At 38.0% G+C, this 20,045-nt stretch overlaps 2 protein-coding genes across 3 annotated transcripts; one reads left to right on the top strand and one right to left on the bottom strand.

Annotated features, from left to right (window-relative positions):
* Positions 1-5,878: 5,878 nt before the first annotated feature.
* Positions 5,879-6,250, bottom strand: LOC137747770 (uncharacterized). The gene has a single exon (XM_068487920.1). The coding sequence runs from the start codon at positions 6,248-6,250 to the stop codon at positions 5,879-5,881; it is 372 nt and encodes a 123-aa protein (XP_068344021.1).
* Positions 6,251-8,384: 2,134 nt separating this feature from the next.
* Positions 8,385-16,242, top strand: LOC137748843 (uncharacterized). 2 transcript variants are annotated; one of them, XM_068489030.1, is made up of 7 exons: positions 8,385-8,560; positions 9,344-9,476; positions 14,386-14,489; positions 14,572-14,743; positions 14,863-15,003; positions 15,141-15,229; positions 15,316-16,242. In XM_068489030.1, the coding sequence occupies exons 1-7, from the start codon at positions 8,469-8,471 to the stop codon at positions 16,043-16,045; spliced, it is 1,461 nt and encodes a 486-aa protein (XP_068345131.1). In that variant the 5' UTR covers positions 8,385-8,468; the 3' UTR covers positions 16,046-16,242. The 2 variants fall into 2 exon arrangements, with proteins under 2 accessions (XP_068345131.1, XP_068345133.1); XM_068489032.1 differs by having other exon boundaries at positions 15,328-16,242.
* The last annotated feature ends 3,803 nt before the right edge of the window (positions 16,243-20,045 follow it).

The raw sequence follows: 20,045 nt of genomic DNA on the forward strand, positions 1-20,045 counted from the left end.
AATGTCCAAAATTTATGCATTTGAATTAGAGTTATCAAAAATAAAATTGAGACTTGTTTAGTGTTTAGGCTAGAAGTAAATAAATGTGTAAATACTAAAATGTCTAAAATACCATTAATTTTAACAATCCATTAACAGAAGTGGGTAAAGTTAGATAAGAGCAACTCCAGCGTTGGAGCCCTCCCCCCAGGCTATGCACTATTCAATCCACCTAATGAACAGTAACTGCCCTTAATGAACAGTAATAGCCCTGACAATAGCATTTGCATCTTCACCGTTACACTTCAATAGCCCTGACAATAGGCAATAAAATATTAGTATTTTTTTTATTTATAAAATAATAAAAAAATAATTTTAATTGTAATATCGGATAAGATTTTTAATTGTTCTCGTTGCGCCACGTGTCATTATCCGAAGTATTATTAAATAATACAAAATAATTTTATTTGTAATTTCGGATAAAATTTTTAATCGTTGTCGTTGCGCCACTTGTCATAAAATCTGAAAAGACAATTATTGGGGATGGATTTCCGATAAATTTTTTAATCGTACTCGTTATGCCACGTGTCATTATCCGAAAATACAATTATTGGTGATGGATTTCTGATAAGATTATTAACCAATCACGTCGCGCCACGTGTCATAATCTGTTCACAATCTTTGAGGATAGATTTCCATCAGATTTTTAACGAATGACGGCATGCCACATGTCATAATCTGTTCACAATCTTTGAGGATAGATTTCCATCAGATTTTTAACGAATGACGGCATGCCACGTGGCATTATGTACAACATAATCCTTTCTGAATCCTCCATATAATCCACCATCCATCTTCACAAATCTCACACCAATTTTCTCAAGATCTCTATCATTATTCATAGTTTCTGCTTCATTCTTCACAAAAATCTGTATCATTATTCATAGTTTCTACTTCTTTCTTACAATGTCTTCTTCTTCCTCAAGGATGATGTGGGAACTCAATCAGGAAGAGGAAGAATTGTTTAACCAATCAGAAGCAATGTTCAATCACCAGGGGACAAAAAATGAGAGGGAAGAGGATGAGGAGCGTAGAATGAGAGATGACGAAGTAAGAATGGGTAGAGCCTCACATTCCCGTCGAGTCATCCAAGTTATGACTCAGATCTGTAGGCCCAGCCGTTCCGGAAACCTTGATAGAAGCAGGCAACAACGAGGTATGGAACTCTTGGATGATTATTTTGTTCCTAATAGTGCATTCCCTGATACATACTTTAGACGTCGTTTTAGAATGGAACGACATTTGTTCAACAAAATCATGATTGATGTTTGCAACCATGATTCTTACTTTGTGCAAAAGAAAGATGCTTTTGGTGCTATGGGTCTATTGCTTGAGCAAAAAATTACTGTTGCCTTGCGAATGCTTGCATATGGAGCATCTGTAGACCAAGTGGATGAGATAACGAGGATGGGAAAATCAACCATTCTTGAGTCCCTGATGAGGTTTTACGGAGCAATCGAATATATCTACACCGCTGAGTACCTCCGCAAACCAACAAGGACTTGGAACGGCTGTTGAAGAAGGCTGAGATGAGTGGTTTTCCTGGGATGATTGGAAGCATTGATTGTATGCACTGGACGTGGAAAAACTGTCCAAGTGCATGGTAAGGCGCTTATGGGGACAGAAAATGAGCAAAAAGTATCATTCTGGAGGCGGTGACATCTTTTGATACATGGATTTGACACGCCTTTTTCGGGGTCCCAATGTGACAACCCGTTCCAAATTTTACGTTTTTATTTTATTTTAAAAGCGTGAATTTACGAAATTACCCTAGAGGCAAGGACTTTGACTTCCGTTGACCATCGACTTGAGAGATGTGGGACTTATTCTTTTAGCATATCGTCGTAGTACTCATTGGTACGAACGTATAGGCGAAAGCCGTTTGCGAGTCCGGATTATAACGGTATAGTTACGGACGTTCGAAATTGGTTATTCAAGGTTTAATGTTTATTTAAATTAAATCCCCACTTTGTGGGGTGAAGCCCATTCAGAAATGGAGGAAAGAAAGAAAAGAAAAAAAAAAAAAAAAAAGGGAAAAGGAAGTGGCTTCCCGTCCACCCGCACCCACCACGACTTCCCATTTTCCAAGGCCGATTCCGGCCAACTCCGGTGGAGTTTTTCGATGCCACCACCACTATCTTGAAGCTCTCATTCCCCTCTACAAAACCCACCCAAGAACCACCTTGATTAACCATGGTATGTGGCTGTTTGAGGCCACGAAAGTTGACGAAAATCAATAGTGCTCCGGCCATTTTCGATTTTTCGGCAAATCGGCAAAGCGATGGCTGATGCCACCACTTGGGCTTTGTAGCCCATCATCCCAGGAGCAAAACCCAACCAACCTTGACCCCGTTGGACCACCGTAGACGACAAATCGACGTCGGGAAGTTTTAAGCACCCGCCGGCTTTATGGGCAAAATTGACCATCTTCCGTCCACTTTTGGACTTCGTGGTAGGTATGAAAGTTGCTCCACTCACTGAGATCTTCATTTTTGTGAAGTTTGATAATTTTTTGAAATAGTTGGATTTTCCGGTGAGTCGGGGCGGCCGACCGATACCCGGGGCGGCGCGTGGCCAGTGGGCCACCAATACTATTTTTAGGCTATGTCGAATGTCTTGAATTCATTTTTGTCATTTGAACGACGTAGGTTGATCGTTGGAACCTAAATTCGTTACACTACGTTACTTGATAAAAATGTGAATCGATGATCCAACCGTTTGATCGTCACCAAAATTGGATACATCATAATATGTAATATTTAAAGATCATAGAATTTATGGATCAGGAATCCGACTTTGGATCTTCCTGAATTGGATTTGTAAGTTAGTAAAATAAATGTTCACGGCCACTTGTTTTAGGCAATTGGCGGAGATCTGACCGTTGGATCGTAGTGAAATTTTAATATGTTATTCTAGAAACATATTGTGGATCGTTGGGAGTTGCGGATTGGAAATCTGATATGCGGATCTTCCGGGTCAAGTTATACAGGGTTGTAAACCCTACCGTCGATCTTTGATCGACTGTTGACTTGTGGTCAATGGGTCTCAAACTATTTTAGAATGTCTTTGAGGTTGTGTTTTATGTGAATTATGTATTCTACGGATAAGAGTTCTGAGATGTGATTTGATAATTGGTCACAGGGACCAATCATTCAGGACGTCTCGATGCGTGCGCTAGAGAATCATAGCGTGAACTCCAAGTGAGTGGATCTTTTCCTTTTTATCGTACATATTATTGAGAGTTCTATCGACACTTTTAAATTGATTAGGTATATTACCTTCATATAATTATTGTGAATGTTTGAAGTACCTATATGAACTACGAATGGCTTGATCCCTGTTTAGGGTACGTAGGCAGTCTAACGAGACGTTAGATGCAGCCATAAAATATTTGAGACAAAAGCCTTGCTTGGGAAATTGAGTAATGCGAAGGAAATTGGTAAAGGCAAGTTTTAGTTTTGTGAATTAGTTAGTTAAATTAGTGTTAATTGGGTTGACATGGATAATTATCCCTGAAAATAAGTAGTTCGGGAGTAGGGCGTTATTGATTGTACACTTCACACCGTATTGTTTATAATTGAAAATGCTACGACATGGTTGAGTATTAGATTGCATCATGGTATATCCATATGTACATTACTTGTATATAATTATTGGGAATGCTTTCAAGTGCAAAGGTGAACTCAGGACACCCAGGTAAGTTCAGGTGAGTTTATGGTATTAGTTGAATCGATTGCGTTATAGCATGACTACAGTTATGTGTTAGGCAACTTCGATATTGTCGTACTGGTTGCCATGAGTTGCACATGTTATATTGAGATGCATTGAGAGCTCATAAACCTGCACCCCGGTGTTAGTGCTCCCGCCCGTGGCCAGGGCACAGTCCTTCACGTGATGTTCACCTCCCGCACCTTACGCTCACCTTGGATCCAAGGTAGGTGCACAGTCCTGTCGTACAGACCACTTTAGGTGGTTCCGACTCGTAGGTGACCCGCGATTATTCGCACAGTCTTCACGTGATCGTAGCACTTGAGCGTATTTATTTACACCCAGTCCTGTCGTACAGACCACTTTAGGTGGTTCCGACTCGTGTGCAGGTATACTTATTGAGCTATTGGCTAGCCATGATTGATGAGATATAGATAAGTCGTATAGGTCACTATAGGTGACTCCGACTTATATGCTAGCCAAGATTGATGAGATATGGATAAGTCGTACAGGTCACTATAGATGACTCCGACTTATATGCTAGCCATGATTGATGAGATATGGATAAGTCGTACAGGTCATTATAGGTGACTCCGACTTATATGCTAGCCATGATTGATGAGATATGGATAAGTCGTACAGGTCACTATAGGTGACTCCGACTTATATGCTAGCCATGATTGATGAGATATGGATAAGTTGTACATGTCATTTTAGATGACTCTGACTGATATATCACTTTGTATTGATTAAGTTCATTTGGCCTACTTATTAATGTATGGTGGAGTTGATGGCAAACCGTGGTCTTGGTCATTTTTGAGTATGGTTTGGATATATGTATATATGTTGTACTGTCCTATAGAAAACGATAAGGGAATTACAGTGAGGGGTTATTACTGTTAGAAAGGTAATAGTTTTGGGAAGTTTGGTTTTACTGCTTACTCACACTTTCTGTTTTGTACCCTTCAGGTTTTAACTGCTAAGTTCGTAACGACGAGGATATATAGCTAATCTTAGTATTGGTGGCTACTTTTAAGGGTATGATTCTTACCCACACTACTGTACCTTACTTATGCTCTGACATCGCGTGTGAAATGGGTTCGCTCCCACTCGTAGCGCACTCTGGTACTTAGACACTTTTACATTCAAATTTATTCACTTTTTATACACTATCACATTTTATGGCTTCGTCGCCTTCCAGGTGTCGGCCAGCACAGCTCGATTCAGGGTCCAAGTGGACTTTCTAGGTCGGGGTGTGTCACCCAGGAGCTCAAAATGACATCAACGTCTTTACCCAATCCTCAGTGTTCAATGATGTCCTGCAAGGAAAGACACCAAAAGTCACGTATGAGGTCAACGGACGTATGTACGACGGGCCATACTACCTAGCTGACGGTATTTACCCGCGATGGTCAACATTTGTCAAAACAGTGCCACGTCCGCGAAGTGCAAAGGAAAAACACTTTGCAAGCTGTCAAAAGGGTTGCAGGAAGGATGTGGAGCGTTGTTTCGGTATCCTCCAAGCTCGATGGGCGATCGTCAAGGGTGCTGCCAGATTGTTTGATGTGTCGCTTCGATCCATCATGATGACGTGCATCATTCTTCACAACATGATTGTGGAAGATAAGTACGATTATGAAGCCGTTGATGAATATGAACGAGACATGATGAACAATTCAAGAACACGTATATATTGTGCTCATGACGCCACCGATGAGCCCATGCAACATGAGCCATTACAAAGGGATGGACGTTACAACAAAATGCTCATTCAACGATATATTGCATTTCAAATGCCAGACATGCACAATGCCCCGCAAATTGACTTGATAGAGCACCAATGGGCATTGAAACAAGCTGACGATAATTAAGTTCATTTAGTGTGTTTTTTTGAATTTGGTATGTTTATGTAATATTTTTAGTGAGTTTTTAATTATTCCGTATGCTTATGTAATTTTATTTGGTGTGTTTTTGTCATTTCAATAAATATTCTCTTAGTATAAATAACTTACCAAATTAATTTGAATAAATATTCAATAAATTGGAAACAACATAAATAATACAAACAATAAATAATAAATTACAACCCAAAGTGATTGGAAAATTATGGGCTCCGATTACAAAAAGTACTCTATTCATCATCACTTAACCAATTTGTGGTGCTAGGATGATCTTCTCTTGTGGTGCTAGGACCATCTTGGCTTGCTATCGTTTCTCTTGCACGTCTCCTTCGCACCACGTCCGCTTTCTCTGACTTCCAAAAAAATTTAGAATTTGAAGACTTCCCTTCTAAAGGCGTGTTCATAATCTCACGGTCTCGTTGAGCCCTTCTTTCTTCTCTAACATGTTCCCTTTCTTGCCTAAGTAGCTCTCTTTCTCTCTCATTAGCCTGAAATTCTCTCTCAATAGCTGCAGCTTTGGCATCCTCTCTAGCCTTATCAGCCTCATATTTCGCCAGTTCCCTTGCCAAAGTCAATTCACCTTGGCGAGTAAGTTCTTCCATGAACTTTGCATAATCATTCTTGGAAGCACTCCCTTTTCTCTTTGAAGCCTTCTTACCTTGAGGCCTAATTGGATAACAGGTCGAACCCGACGCTTGTTCATGAACATGCGAGACATGATCGGGTGTAGAGTGTAGAGGGGTGCTGTTCATGTGCACTTCTGGACCGACTAGCACAACTCTAAATTTAGGACAATCTTTGACAATATTCCAACATTTTCACCGGTTAAATGATTTATTTTTGCTTTTGGTTTTGGCAGCGTACCAAGCTTGTACTTGAATTTCCTACACAATGCGGGAGAAGAAATAATTATAATGAAAATAAGTAACAAATAAATAATACAAACAACATAATTATAATGTAAGTAGGTAACAAATAAATAATACAAACAATAAATAATAAATTATGTAGGTAACAAATAAATAATACAAACAAATAATTATAATGTAAATTTGGGTATCAAATAAATAATATATTGTTACTTGATCCGAGTAATTTTCCCCACTTCGAATATTACTACTAGCTTGTGCCAATGCGTCTCTCCATGTACTAAACGATTGGCTAAGTAATTTCCAACGATTGGACATCAATTCTTTGGTTCTTTTCCCACCAATTTTCTCAAGATAATTGGTATGAATAAGACTCCACATTTCTCACAACTGCATCTCATTACCCGTAAGCGAACTATGAGTAACTTCAACCCAGCTAGTACACAACGCAACATCTTCAATAAGCGACCAATTCGTACCTGCACCAGTGGTCATTTTGTTGAAAAAAATGGATTCAAACTTTGAGACAAAGAAAGGAATGTGATTGAAAGTAGTTGAGAAAATATGAAATTGTTGTGTAAGGTAGATGATAATGAGAAGGTATTTATAGAAAAGTAAAAACAATTTTTTAAAAAAAAAAATTCAGATTTTTTTTTGAATTTTTTACAATTTTTTAAAAAATTTTATTCAATTAATTAATCTCTACCGTTGGATATAAAAAAAATTTGAATTCCAACACTCCAGATTGTGCCACGTGTCACAACGGTAACTTTTCTTAATTTTAAAACTATTTTTTCTTTTATTTATTTATTTATAAAGCATATTAATATCCACCGTTGATCTCAGATCGAACGGTGGATATTAAATAAGACTTTTTTTATTTTTTTTTACCGTTGAGATCAAACGATCCAAATTAAATATCCGTTGAGATCGAACGGACTGTGGGAAACCACGTGGCTTTCCAATGGTAACGAAAAAGTAAAATTTTTTTTTTCTGATTTTGTGTCGGCGACGTGCCCCCACGCGCGAGTGGGGTGCACGCGCCTGACACAAAAAAAAAAAATTAATGCCTGACGCCAGGCTGACGTCAGCGCTGGCGTCACAGGGCCTCAGGCTCTCGGGCTGGCAATTCTCCATAGGCCCAGAGCTCGGGCCTCCACCTTCACTCGGGCTTGCCCACGCTGGAGCCGGTCCACGGGGCGTCGGGCCCCTGTTCTCTCCCCCGTCCCCCGAGCAAATGCCCACGCTAGGCTTGCTCTAAAAGAGTTGAAAATGTCAATTTCAGAGGACAAAGTGAGACAAATCAGTTTAAAAAGGTAAACTGAGACTCAATGATGATTTATAGGGCATTTCAACTAATAAGCCTAGTTTTAAAGTATCTTGAAACCAAATTTATACAATTATCTAATTTACATAATTCTGATTTGATTAAAAATATATGTATCCAAAACGAACAAAACAAGCAACATTTAATCATTATATGGTGTTATATAGAGTTGCATCAAATTTATTTTTGCAGTGCCGACGTGTAACAAAACAAATCACTCCTAACAATAAAAATCTGAATTTTACTGCAAAATAATTGTGAAAAGTTAAAAGTACGAAATAATTGTCAAACGATACGTAACTCAATTGATTAAGAATGTTCATCATAGCTCAAAATTAATGTAAATATTTTATTGCCCGTATAATAGAGTGAAAAGGTTGGCTCGATTTTACACCGACTTCTGTCATTGGATTCTTCTCACACGATCCAGCTTTCTCCCACGCGTGTCAAACTCACAACGGCTATATTTTCCTTTCACAGGCCCAATTGCAGCGCAAAGGTCGGTCATCAAGTGGGCCCCGCAGAGGATCTGCAGTATAATTCCATCTCTTGTTTCCCATTCCAATTCAGGCGACCGTTAAAAACCCAAAAAAAAAAAAAACCCATCTTTCTCTCTCTGTGACCATGACGGTCGCCGCCGCAGCCACCACCCACACCAAGAAGCTGGTGAAGCTCGGCCGCTCTCTCTTCCGATGGGGATTCAACTCCTCCAAATGGTACATTCTTCTCTCTCTCCGCCTTTCCCATTTCTGGGTTTCTCTACTTTAGCTCTTTCCTCTGTTTGGTTGCCTAGAAAATTTTGGATAATAGGAGTTATTAAGACCTTAGATTGTGAAAGGTTGAAAATTGTGTTCAATGTTTGCATTATCTGGGAAATTTTTAATAGGGTGGGAGTTAGTCTTAGTCCCTTTGTTTGGTTGCCTGGATATGTGGGAAGGGGAAATTATAGAGACCCAGATAGTGAAAAGTTGTTAGAGTTGAGATATTTGTTCAATGTTTGCATTATACCGGCAATTTAGCAGGGTGGGAGTTAGTCCCTCTGTTTGGTTGCCTAGAAAATTTGGGTAGTAGGAAGAATTGAGACTCTGATAGTGAAAAGTTGTTAAAGTTGAAATCTTTATTCGATGTTTGCATTATCGGTGGAATTTAACAGGGAGGGAATTAGTCCCTCTGTTTGAATGCCTAGAGAATTTAGATTGTAGGAGTAAATGAGATTTGAGACCCAAATAGTGAAAAGTTGTTAAAGTTAGAATCTTTGTTACCATGTTTTCTCTTTCTCGGCAATGTAATAGGCCGGGAGAGATTCCCCCTGTTTGGTTGCCTAGAATATGTGGGTGGTTGGAGCTATTGAGACCCAGATTGTGAAAAGTTGAAATTTTTGTTCCATGTTTTGCATTTTTTGACAATTTAATAGGGTGGGGGGAATTTTTTTTGGGCTGAATGATTGTTCTTGCTCATTGTTTTGCTAATGGGGATCAATGGCATGAATGTTGAAACAGCAAAATGCAAGCGAAGATGGCGGTGGCCAGAATAAAGCTGCTGAGGAACAAGAGGCAGGCGGTGGTGAAGCAGATGAGGCGTGACATCGCCTTACTCCTACAATCTGGTCAAGACGCCACTGCTCGAATCCGGGTACTACATTTTAAAGTCTCATGAATTTTTCTATTGGCTAAGTAACAATTGTGTGACTGGATTTCCCCGCAAGTTATTTGAACAACTTCCTCAATTTTTTGTTTCCTTGCATGTTTTATTGACCCTGTAGTGGGTATAACTGCATCTTTTATATTTATGCATTTGTGAGGATTGTGTCCCTTATTCATTATAGTATCCAAACTTCTGCTTCAGTCGATGTATTAAAAGGCAAAGGCGTAGGCGAGGCGTTCTATGAATAGCCCCGCCTTGAGGCGTGAACCGAAGCCTCATGAGACTTAAGATTTCTAGTATAACTTACATATAATTATATATATTATGTAATATTTTGGTGAAATACTTAAGAGTCTTAAAAGAAAAAACAAGAATAATATAACATTTTAAGAAAAAAAATATAACTACACAAAAATAAAAACAAATAAATACTTATTTTTTCTTGTTTTTTTCTTGTTGGCTACTTACTTTTTAATGAATAAACGTATAAAGTTATAAGTGTTGTAGGGTTTAGGGTTTAGGATTACTCAAACAAAACATCGCATCAGGTCTTCAGCAGATGAAGTACATCAGTTCTAGAATAACCTCATGTGTTGGAACAGTTGAGTAAGCGATGGTTGTATTCATACTAGGGTCACTAGTTTGTGTTGTTTTCCTCTTATGGGGTTGTGAATCTTTTGAATCAAGGGATCTGCCACCTTTAGGAAAAGATGATTGACTAGCTGCTAGTGTACTAGGCCGTGTGGGAGGTGCGGCCAACCCTCATTTGGGGACGACTTGTCCTTCTGGGGCGATGTTTCAGTGTTTGATAGGTACGCTAAAATATGATGCACTTCATTTTCAAACTGGGCAATGCGGGAATCGAAATGAGACATAATGTGAGTAATCCACGACAATTCGCGGTGTTGTTCAGGAACGTTAGCGTTCTTATCTCCCCTAACGACGTCTCATCGAAGTGATAATCTGCAAAATGTATGGTAAATAGATCTTCTGTCAAGGACTCTAAGTAGCGAATCATAACCGACATAGATTCTCATTCTTCTTTGAATACCTATTATGGTACGTAGTGGCGGTGCTATTAGCACATAGACTATGCATCTAAACACATGTAAGTGTGAGACGTCAGGCTCGTACCTAGCAAACAATTGTAATAGTGAATGAGGTTAGGTAGCGGTGGGCCTCAGGCAGACCAGTACCGGCAATTTGGTTCGCATAACCAAAGTTTGAGCTATTGATTGAAGACGCTTTTTAAAAGCTTATATCAAGCCGTTTTGGGCAGTGTTCTAAAAATCGGCCTAGGTGGCCACCTGGGCACTAGCTAGGCGGCCGTCTAGGCAGTTTGAATCTCACTGCAGTTTTTGCAATCGGATCTACAACTTCTGATCTCGTACATAGCAGCAGAGCTCTGGCGAATTTCTGCGTCTTTGTGAAGATGAGGAAAGAGAGAGAGATAGAGAGAGAGAAAGTATTAAACATTTCAGTCTGTGGTGGCGCAAATTAGATTTGAGATCCAATTTTAAGGTTCTGAAAGTGAAAGGCCCAAGAAAAAGAACGAAGATGAGGCATGAGGGAAGAGAATGCTAAGAGAGAGAAAGAGATAGAGAGAGAGAGACTAAAAGATTAGGTTCTGAAAGGGTAAAGAAGAAGAAACGAAATTCAAAAGTTGGTGATGGGTTTTTGGGTGATGTGAAAGAGTCAGATGGTATGGGTTCTTGGGTGATGTGAAAGAGTGGTTTTAATTATGAAACCACCCACTCATCAGATGGTTTTAAATGTGAAACCACCCACTTGCGTGGGTTTTTTTTATAGTTTTAAAAGTTTGGGATGTATATTATATGTATATAAATGTTATATAAATTATAAATCATTTAGATAATGTGTTGTTTTTTTTTTTTTCCTAGGCAAGCATATTGGATATGTACATAAAACATTCACATATGTATGTTCTTCTATAAGAAATAACATATTATTCAGTAATTATTTACATCTGATATAGTAAATTTAACTAATTCATATAATATATAAGAAATTTACCTAAATCCGCCTAGGCCGCCTAGGCGCCTGCCTAGATCCCGTCTAGTCACCTAGGCGCTAGGCGCTAGCCCGCTGCCCGACTAGCGCCTAGTGTTTTTTAGAACCTTGGTTTTGGGTATGAACATGGGGTACTGGATGTTCAACTTCAATCCTAACAGACATGCAATATTCGTCAAAAGTCTCTGACGTAAACTCTCCATCATTATCCAGTCGAATTGACTTAATCGGACAATCAGGGTGGTGAACCCTAAGCTTAAAGATTTGAGCTAGGAGTTTCGCAAATGGTCCGCATGTTGGTTGGATAGGTCCACAAATATCCCCTTAAATCCTCTAGAGAAACTTAGGTGAGTTGTGAATGATCTTTGTAGTTGAGGGTTGAGTGAACTTCCCCAGGTAGCATGCTTTGCAAGACGGATGTCTAGGATAAGAGGTTAGATGATGCTCGTGTTATACTTTGGGAAAGGCGCATCGTATCTCTTCTGCGATGTCCCATATGGTCATGCCAAGCAACAAAGTGCTCGGGATCCCAAGCTCGGAGCTGGCCACATGTTAGGTCTCTATAGCTTGAATGGTTGTGATGTACAACTCAATCGGGAGACATTCCAGCTTCTCGTGAATATGTTTCTGACCATATTCGTAAGAAGTGACACAAAGAAATTCATAACCATTCTCTTAAGTAGTTTCAATATGATATTTATTATCTTGAATATCTCTAAAATTCAACAACGATTTGATAAAATAAAAAAAAATAAAAAAATAAAAATCTCAGCAACGTTCTTCTAGAACGGGGAGAGAATAGAGGGCCTCTTTAATGGTTAATTCGGTACTATTGTACAACATTATACGGGCCCTTTTTATTTTTCAATTTTTTAATTATATAAAAATAAAACTTGTTTTTAATTAGACTTGTGGGACCTAGTTATGTGCCACATCAGCACATAACAGAATTTTTAACGAAATTGTGATGGAAAGACCACATTGAAACTCCTATTTTCAGGGATTACATTGATCGATTTTTAATTTCAAGAATCATCTTGATTGGGTGGTCAATTTCAGGACTTTGTGATAAAAACCCTTTTTTTTTTTTTTTTATATTCTACACACCACTAATACTTGATAGAAAAATATTAAAAAATTAAAAGGGTGTGTGGGAAGTAATTTGGGATGTGAATATAATCTCTCATACAGTAAATTCCTTACCCCAATAGGATTACAACTTTAATAGGATAATATCTAGCCTAAGATATATGATAGAATCCCAAAAGGGTATCTCAAATATGATAGGATTTACACAATTATATTCCTAAACTAATAGAACTGCAAATGAGTCTCTTGAAATCTATAATATAATATTAAAAATAAAATCTAACATATATAATGGGAGAATAACCTGATGAATATGTTGGAAGTTGGGACATATGCTAATAGCTGGAAGTCAATTTAAAGAGAAAAAAAAATCAGCCAAAAAAATAATTTAAAAAAATGAAAAGTAAGCAAATGAAAGCACAACAAACGACACCTTGCTATTCATCTTCTCAACTTTCAGATTCAACTGAAAAATTTCTAGATTCCAACAACTCTTACACAAAAACGACACCCAATCTACCGCCTTAGGCACGCCTTGACCACGTCTAGGCGAGTTTTCGCCTAATCCCACTTGTAGACCTGACAATTTCTGACGAGACCTGTTAACACGACACGTAAGTGACACGAAAGTAAGAGTTTTGGGTCAACACGATAACTAATCGAGTCGTTATCGGGTCCCACAATAAGAACCCGTTAATAACGGATCCTGAACAGGTTAACACGAGAATGATACACAGGTAAACCGTTTCAACACGTTAAAAAAAAAGTTATTTTGATAATTTTAATTTTTTAAACTACTATAAAATACAACAGTCATAGTGTATAAGTATATATTGCAATTGAAATATATATTATTGTATTATTATTCTATATAAATTTAAAATTTTAAGTTTTACTTATATATTTGTTTTTATAGTATACTATAGGCAAAGAGTGAGATTAAAAAAATTATAAAACACATTAAAAACAAATATATCAAGTAACTTAAAAATACCAAACATATTAAAAATAAAAATATCAAGTATTTTAAAAATATCAAACACATTTGAATGGTTTACAATGTTCAGTTTTTTATGCTTAGTTTATGTGGAAGAGAGTGCTAATGTGGAAAGCCTTGATGAAAACATCGTCAAGATAACTCTTGAAGACAATATATCTAGCCAAAGTTTCAATTCCATTTCTCTTGGTGATTGATGAAATTGAAGGGTTTTATTGTAAATGCATTTTGAACATTTGGTATTTTGTTGTAATGTAATAATGTTTTTTCATTAGGCTCTTATTTTTAGGTATTTAATACTTGAAAGACAATTTTTTTTATTTTTTTATGTTTTGAAGTAATATTTATGTGGTAACGTGGTATGCTGTACTAATTTAGTATTATGTTTTCTATTTTTCAAGTCAAATTATGTTTTCCATTTTCATTATTTATTGATTTAAAATCTTAACGGTAATGGGTCAAGTCATATTACCCGTTTACTTTAACGGCTGTTACACGATATAACCCGTTAAGATATTAGGTATGTGACGACAACGATATGAACATGAAAAACATGACACCAATACCAGGTCTACCCACTGGGCATAGGCGATTTCATCGACACCCTGCTCCGAAGCCGGCTAGACGCGCCTCATGGCGCGTTTTTTAAAGCACTGGCTTCAGTTTGTTATGGACTCAAACTGATGCTCAGGCATGTGGCTATGCAGTTAGGTTGGCGCTTTGCAATATGGTTAACGAAATAATTTGGCACTAATTACTAACGAATTCTTTGTTATGTAGGTTGAACATGTGATCAGGGAACAGAACATTTTGGCTGCCAACGAGTTCATTGAGCTCTTCTGTGAATTAGTAGTATCTAGACTTTCTATCATCGCAAAGCAAAGGTGATGATATTGTATTATCTTTGTTGCATTTCGCAGCTGTGAGATATTCTCTTAATCCCAATGTTTCTCGTATTTGTTACAGGGAGTGTCCGCCTGATCTCAAAGAAGGGATTGCTAGTTTAATCTTTGCCTCCCCCAGGTGCTCTGAGATTCCTGAACTAATTTCCCTAAGGAATATTTTTGAGAAAAAGTATGGTACAGATTTTGTATCTGCGGCTGTTGATGTACGTCCCAGCTGTGGTGTGAATCGCATGGTAAGCATGGTCTCCCTCTCATATAATTCTTTTATTGTTATTGTATGTATATTACTTTTCTGCTTTCGGTTCATATTTTAGTTTCTATGGTAGTTGAGTGCTTTTGTTTTCTTACACAGCTGATTGACAAGCTCTCTGTTAGAACCCCTACGGGTGAAGTAAAGTTGAAACTCCTCAAGGAGATAGCCAAGGAATACCAGGTTGAATGGGATACATCGGAATCTGAACAGGAACTTCTCAAGCCCCCAGAAGAGCTTATAGTGCGTTCCTCTCTCTCTCTCTCTCTCATTAAGATTTACCATTTTTAGATTTCTGATTAGTGATCACTCCTTTTGTTTCTCACGTTATATGCAAGACATTTTCCGATTACTATTTCTCTTTACTTTTATTTTAACAGCAAGGACCATGCAATTTTGTTAGTGCTACCAGCATGCCTGTGCACAGTGTGCAGCCTCAATCTGTTGAGACTAATAAGCCAGACACTAGGTAACTTGGCTATTCCTTTTGTCTCATCTAATTTAAAACCTGACCATACTTCGATTATCCATTTATTTTATCGTACTTTCGTTTAGTTCTTCACGCAGAACAAGTGGTGGTGGAGAACGCAGAACATCAAGTGGTGGTGGTGATCGTAGATCAAGTAGTGGTGGTGAAAGGGGACCAATGCACTTTGTAGACTCCGCATCAGCTGCTGAAGCAGCCGCAAAATCTGCCAGTGATGCAATGGCTGCTGCACAAGTTGCTGCATATTTGGCCAACAAAGACTGCAATCAAGCGGCTCAATCATTTTCGAGCGTCAATAATGGATTCGGAACCCCTTCAGGAAATTCCAGTGGCCACTTTATGCCTGATTCTCCACCAGTCGCCTCTCAGAATAGGGTCAATAATGGATTTGGAACCCCTTCTGGCAATTCCACTGGCTTCTTTACGCCAGATTCTCCATCAGTTGGCTCTCAGAATATCGATCACCAATCTAAAGCTCGTGGAGTCGATAGGTCTCACTCTTCAAGAGATGAAACAACGGATAGCCATGGACATGAGAAGAAGTTCATCTACAAGAGGTACAGCTACAATAATGCCCCATCAGAACATTCGGATATTAAGTTTGATGACTCGGACTGTGATGAAGAAGTTGAAATGGAGTCACCTTCCAAGGGCTTTCATCAAGCACCTGAGCGTACTCCACCACCAGTACCTTCAGCTGCAAGGCAAGACTCGACTCCTCGAGTTCATCACAAGTTACCAGATTATGACGCACTTGCTGCACGCTTTGATGCCCTCAAGAATCGGAAGTCATCCTAAATGTTCGGATAAATTGCTTCTGCATCATTTTTGGGTTGCTTGTATAATTCGTATACAATACATACAGCAAATCGAAAACGTATCGTCTAGATTGCTTCTGCACCAGTTTAGGCTTTACTTTTGTATAACTGATACATATGGTGGATGCTTGTCATTCCATCATTTTAATACTAAATAATGCACACGGCAGAAATTTTGTATGTTGGCCCCCTTTTTGTTCTTCAACTTCTTCCACAATAAACCACCCGGTTTCTGATTCAACTTCAACTGCTTCAACAAGAAATTTTGTGTGTTTGCCCTCTCTGTCATTTGTTGTTCCTAACTTCAAATGTTTAGAAAATAAAATACTCTTAGGTTCCGAACATCTAGTGATCCAAGGAGAAGGTCTTGGCCAATAAATCATAAATCCGCTTCTAAATACATTAAAAAGATTTCTTTAATGCTCACTGAAAATATTTCAGAAAAATAAAAAATTTACATTTTTTACACAAAAAAAAAAAAAAAAAAAAAAAAAACGTGTATTAACGCTTACAGTTTTCTGTCGGTTTTGCAAATTCGTATATAAATCACCTTTCAACCTATTTATTTCACCTTTGCCTCACTGTGAAGTTTGGAAAATTAAGGTGAGACTTTCCGTTGAGATTATTGAGTGTAGAACCTCTTTTGACAATGTTCTATGTCTCACTACTATATTTTTCACTTATTTTTTTAGTTTTCTAAAAATGCATTTGTTGCTCAATAAACCCAAAAAATGCTTCCAAATTCATTAAAAAGTTTAACTTAACGCTCATGAAAAATATTTTGCGAAAAATAAAAAAATTGCATTTTTGTCAAAAAAACATAGGTGTTAGGCAAACATGACGCACGCAAAACGAAGCAGCCTTAGCTCACACAAAACGAGGCGAACCATGGTACAAAAAACAAGGTGGGCTCCACTCGCTAAAAACAGGGCGAGCTTTTGGCAGGCAAAACGAGGCGAGCTCCATGCACGAAAAATGAGGTTGGCTCCGTGCACGCCAAAACGACGTGAGCTCTATAGACGTAAAAGGGGTGAGGTTCTAGCACACAAAACGATGTAGACAACTCACATGTAGAATGAGGCAAACCCATGCACACAAGACAAGGCAAGCTCCGCGCACTCAGAATGAGGTGAACTCCTAGGTGCTCAGAAAACCAATCGGGCTCCACGCATGAAAAAATATATTCTGAAGAACATGAATATGACAGTTTGTTGTAGTGGCAACAGAAATAAAAGAAAAATTAACAAAAATGTACAAAGCATTGCAGTGGGTAACTATTAAGAGAGTTAAAAAGCATTGCAGTGCGTAATTGACTGTGAAAACTTCTTATCTTTCCCCGCATGGTTAATTTCTCTTATACATCGGTTTATAACTCTTTGGTTTTTGGATTTTTTTTTTTTTTTTTTTTTTTTTTTTTGAGATGTCACTAAAGTATATAAGAGAAATGAGGGATGAATGAATGAAAACAAAATCTTAACATGAAAACAACTCAAAATAGATTTTTGTTTTGATTTTTACTATATGTGTGTTTTTACTGTTCATTATATGTGTGTTTTTTCTTATACATTTCTCTCACCATTCTTCATCCCTAGTTTCCTTTTTTATTTTTTCACTATTACTAAAAATTAAATGATTATCAAACCATCATTTAAGTTGCCCCCATTTCGCACCTTTTCTTGTCGATCTTATGCATATATGGGCTTAATTTGAAGTTCGTGGAACTTAGAAATATGACCAGAAAAAAAAAAAGAAACTAAATTGACAATCAATAGTGTGGGAAACTAAATTGACAGTCAACTAGCTAGTCAATCACCACCTGATTCATGAATTCATGGTCTTCTAAATCCTTAAGCCGCCCACTTGGAATTAATCTATCTGGGGTGTGACTTGGACACAACTAGCTACAAGCTACGTACGTGTTCAGATTTCAGAGAAACGGAATACAATTTACAATTAGTTACACCTATTTTGTTTTCCAAGTTGCATTAGATTACGTGCACAACAAATTTGTTGTAAGTTTTCCAATTGTTGTGATTGGAAGCAAACCATATAAGTCATTTTAATTTTGTAAGTTTTTTCTGATGTGAGATTCTTATGAAGTTGCAGGTGGTCTTGCTTAGAGTGTCCTAGTCCATACTGAGACTAGGGAACTGGTGGATTCTATTCTCGGATTAGTGTAGGTTTTGTTTGTGCCGCGTTTGGCAGATGATATGGTCTCACCTTTGAGCGACGGCTTCTTGTGATCTCGCCTTCAAGTGATGGTTCTATGATCTCGTCTTTTAGCGGTGACTTTATGTGGTCTCACATTTGAGCGACGACTTGATGTGGTCTCATCTTTGAGCGATGATTATGTGGTCTTGTCTTTCAGCGATGACTTTATGTGGTCGTGCTTTCCAGCGATGACATTGTGTGGGCTCATCAGAGAAGATCAGTGTGCGCATTGGTATAGGTTTGTTGCGTTTATCCTTATTGTGACAAATTTGTATTGGTGCACCTATGCTTGTAGTAGCCGTGTAGGAGTTTTAAATTGATCGCTTGTTTGTGCAAATTCACTTCAGATCAATGTGTTGGTCAATGGAGCAATGTACTCAATTTGCACCCGAATATTTGTTTGTAATGATCAATGAAATACTGCTATCATTTCTTGTGAAAAAATAATAATAAATAAAAATTAAAAAATAAATAAAAAACGACATGTACGTGCTATTTGACAATAACTTACTTTAATACCTAAAGGAACGAACTCAGGATTTCGAAACTGAATGGGTTGTTAAACTTATGTACTAACAAGTCGAAAATATGTTAAATGTGATGAATGATATATTCAAAGTTAATCAATTATAATCCGAATACATGAAACATGTAGCTAGATTTGTTGGTTCTGGAGGTGTGCTTTTGGCTGAAGCTTCTGCTCCCAGGTGGAGCCTAATCCATGCTAGAAGACACGAGTGTGCTTGTGGAAGAGGATTTCCAAGTTTTTGGTGCACTATAAGTGCTGGGAAGTAGTTTAGCTGATCTTTGGTGCGGCCACCGTTTGTGGTTCCCCTTCCGTGGTGTGAGAGGAGTGGGACACAATGAAGCCAGTTGCACATGGAAAAATTCTGGGTGCGGCCATTGTTGGTGGTGGCCCTTCCGTGTTGTGTGTGAGGAGGGTGGGACACAATGGGGTCGGGTGGACATGGAAAAAGAGAACATGGGGTAGGGATGAGGGAAAGGGATCCTCTCTGGATCTCTTCCATCGAGTCCATCTATCTGTACCGTTGAAATTTTATCTAACGGCTAAAGTTATTATAACTTTTAAAGGAGCCCCCTATTTATAGCCGTTGAATCAAATTTCAAGAACCCGGATGAATGGACTTGGTGGAAGGGGATGAGTGATCCGGTCCGAATATTCAAGAATTTTCGTATTTCAAGTCAAAGGCATAAAACCAAACAACACACTTTGGAGCTATTTTTCAAGAATGTTGCTAAACTCAGCCTATTATCTTATTTTTTTCAAGCCACGTATTATTGAAAATGTTAATGACATATTTATCATTTTAAAATAAAACTTTTATTTACCAAAAAAAATCTTCCAAGAAATTATACTCACATGGCATGTGCTAAGTGTTAGGTCATCTCCAATGGAGAAATCGCTTGATTTGACCAAAAACTCATCTTCAACAGATGACTCAACTATAATCCTATGGAGCTCACCACATCATTATTTGGCCATGCGCATCAGGTTGACCAAATGTAGTCCTCCTCATCAGTTTCAATAATTGATTCAAATTCAACGGCTAGATATGAAATCATCATATAGTCTAGTGGTATTCCTCTTCACTTGTAAGTGAGAAGTCTTAGGTTCGATTCTCGCTAAAGCAAGTTTGAATCACATTATCACTACCCATTGTGAGGCTAAGCCCACCCCCTCCCCTTAATGTAGGTAATATCGTTTGTTAAAAAAAAAAAAAAAAATTTAAGTATAAATTTACAAAATT

The sequence above is a fragment of the Pyrus communis genome, chromosome 10, assembly GCF_963583255.1.
Source record: "Pyrus communis chromosome 10, drPyrComm1.1, whole genome shotgun sequence".
Taxonomy (NCBI): Eukaryota; Viridiplantae; Streptophyta; class Magnoliopsida; order Rosales; family Rosaceae; genus Pyrus; species Pyrus communis.

Coding starts and splice junctions, on each gene's coding strand:
- LOC137747770 (XM_068487920.1), bottom strand. CDS start 6,250: ATGGAAGAACTTACTCGCCAAGGTGAATTGACTTTGGCAAGGGAACTG.
- LOC137748843 (XM_068489030.1), top strand. CDS start 8,469: ATGACGGTCGCCGCCGCAGCCACCACCCACACCAAGAAGCTGGTGAAG. Junction 14,744..14,862: donor GCTGTGGTGTGAATCGCATG/GTAAGCATGGTC, acceptor TTTCTTACACAG/CTGATTGACAAGCTCTCTGT. Junction 15,230..15,315: donor ACTAATAAGCCAGACACTAG/GTAACTTGGCTA, acceptor ACTTTCGTTTAG/TTCTTCACGCAGAACAAGTG.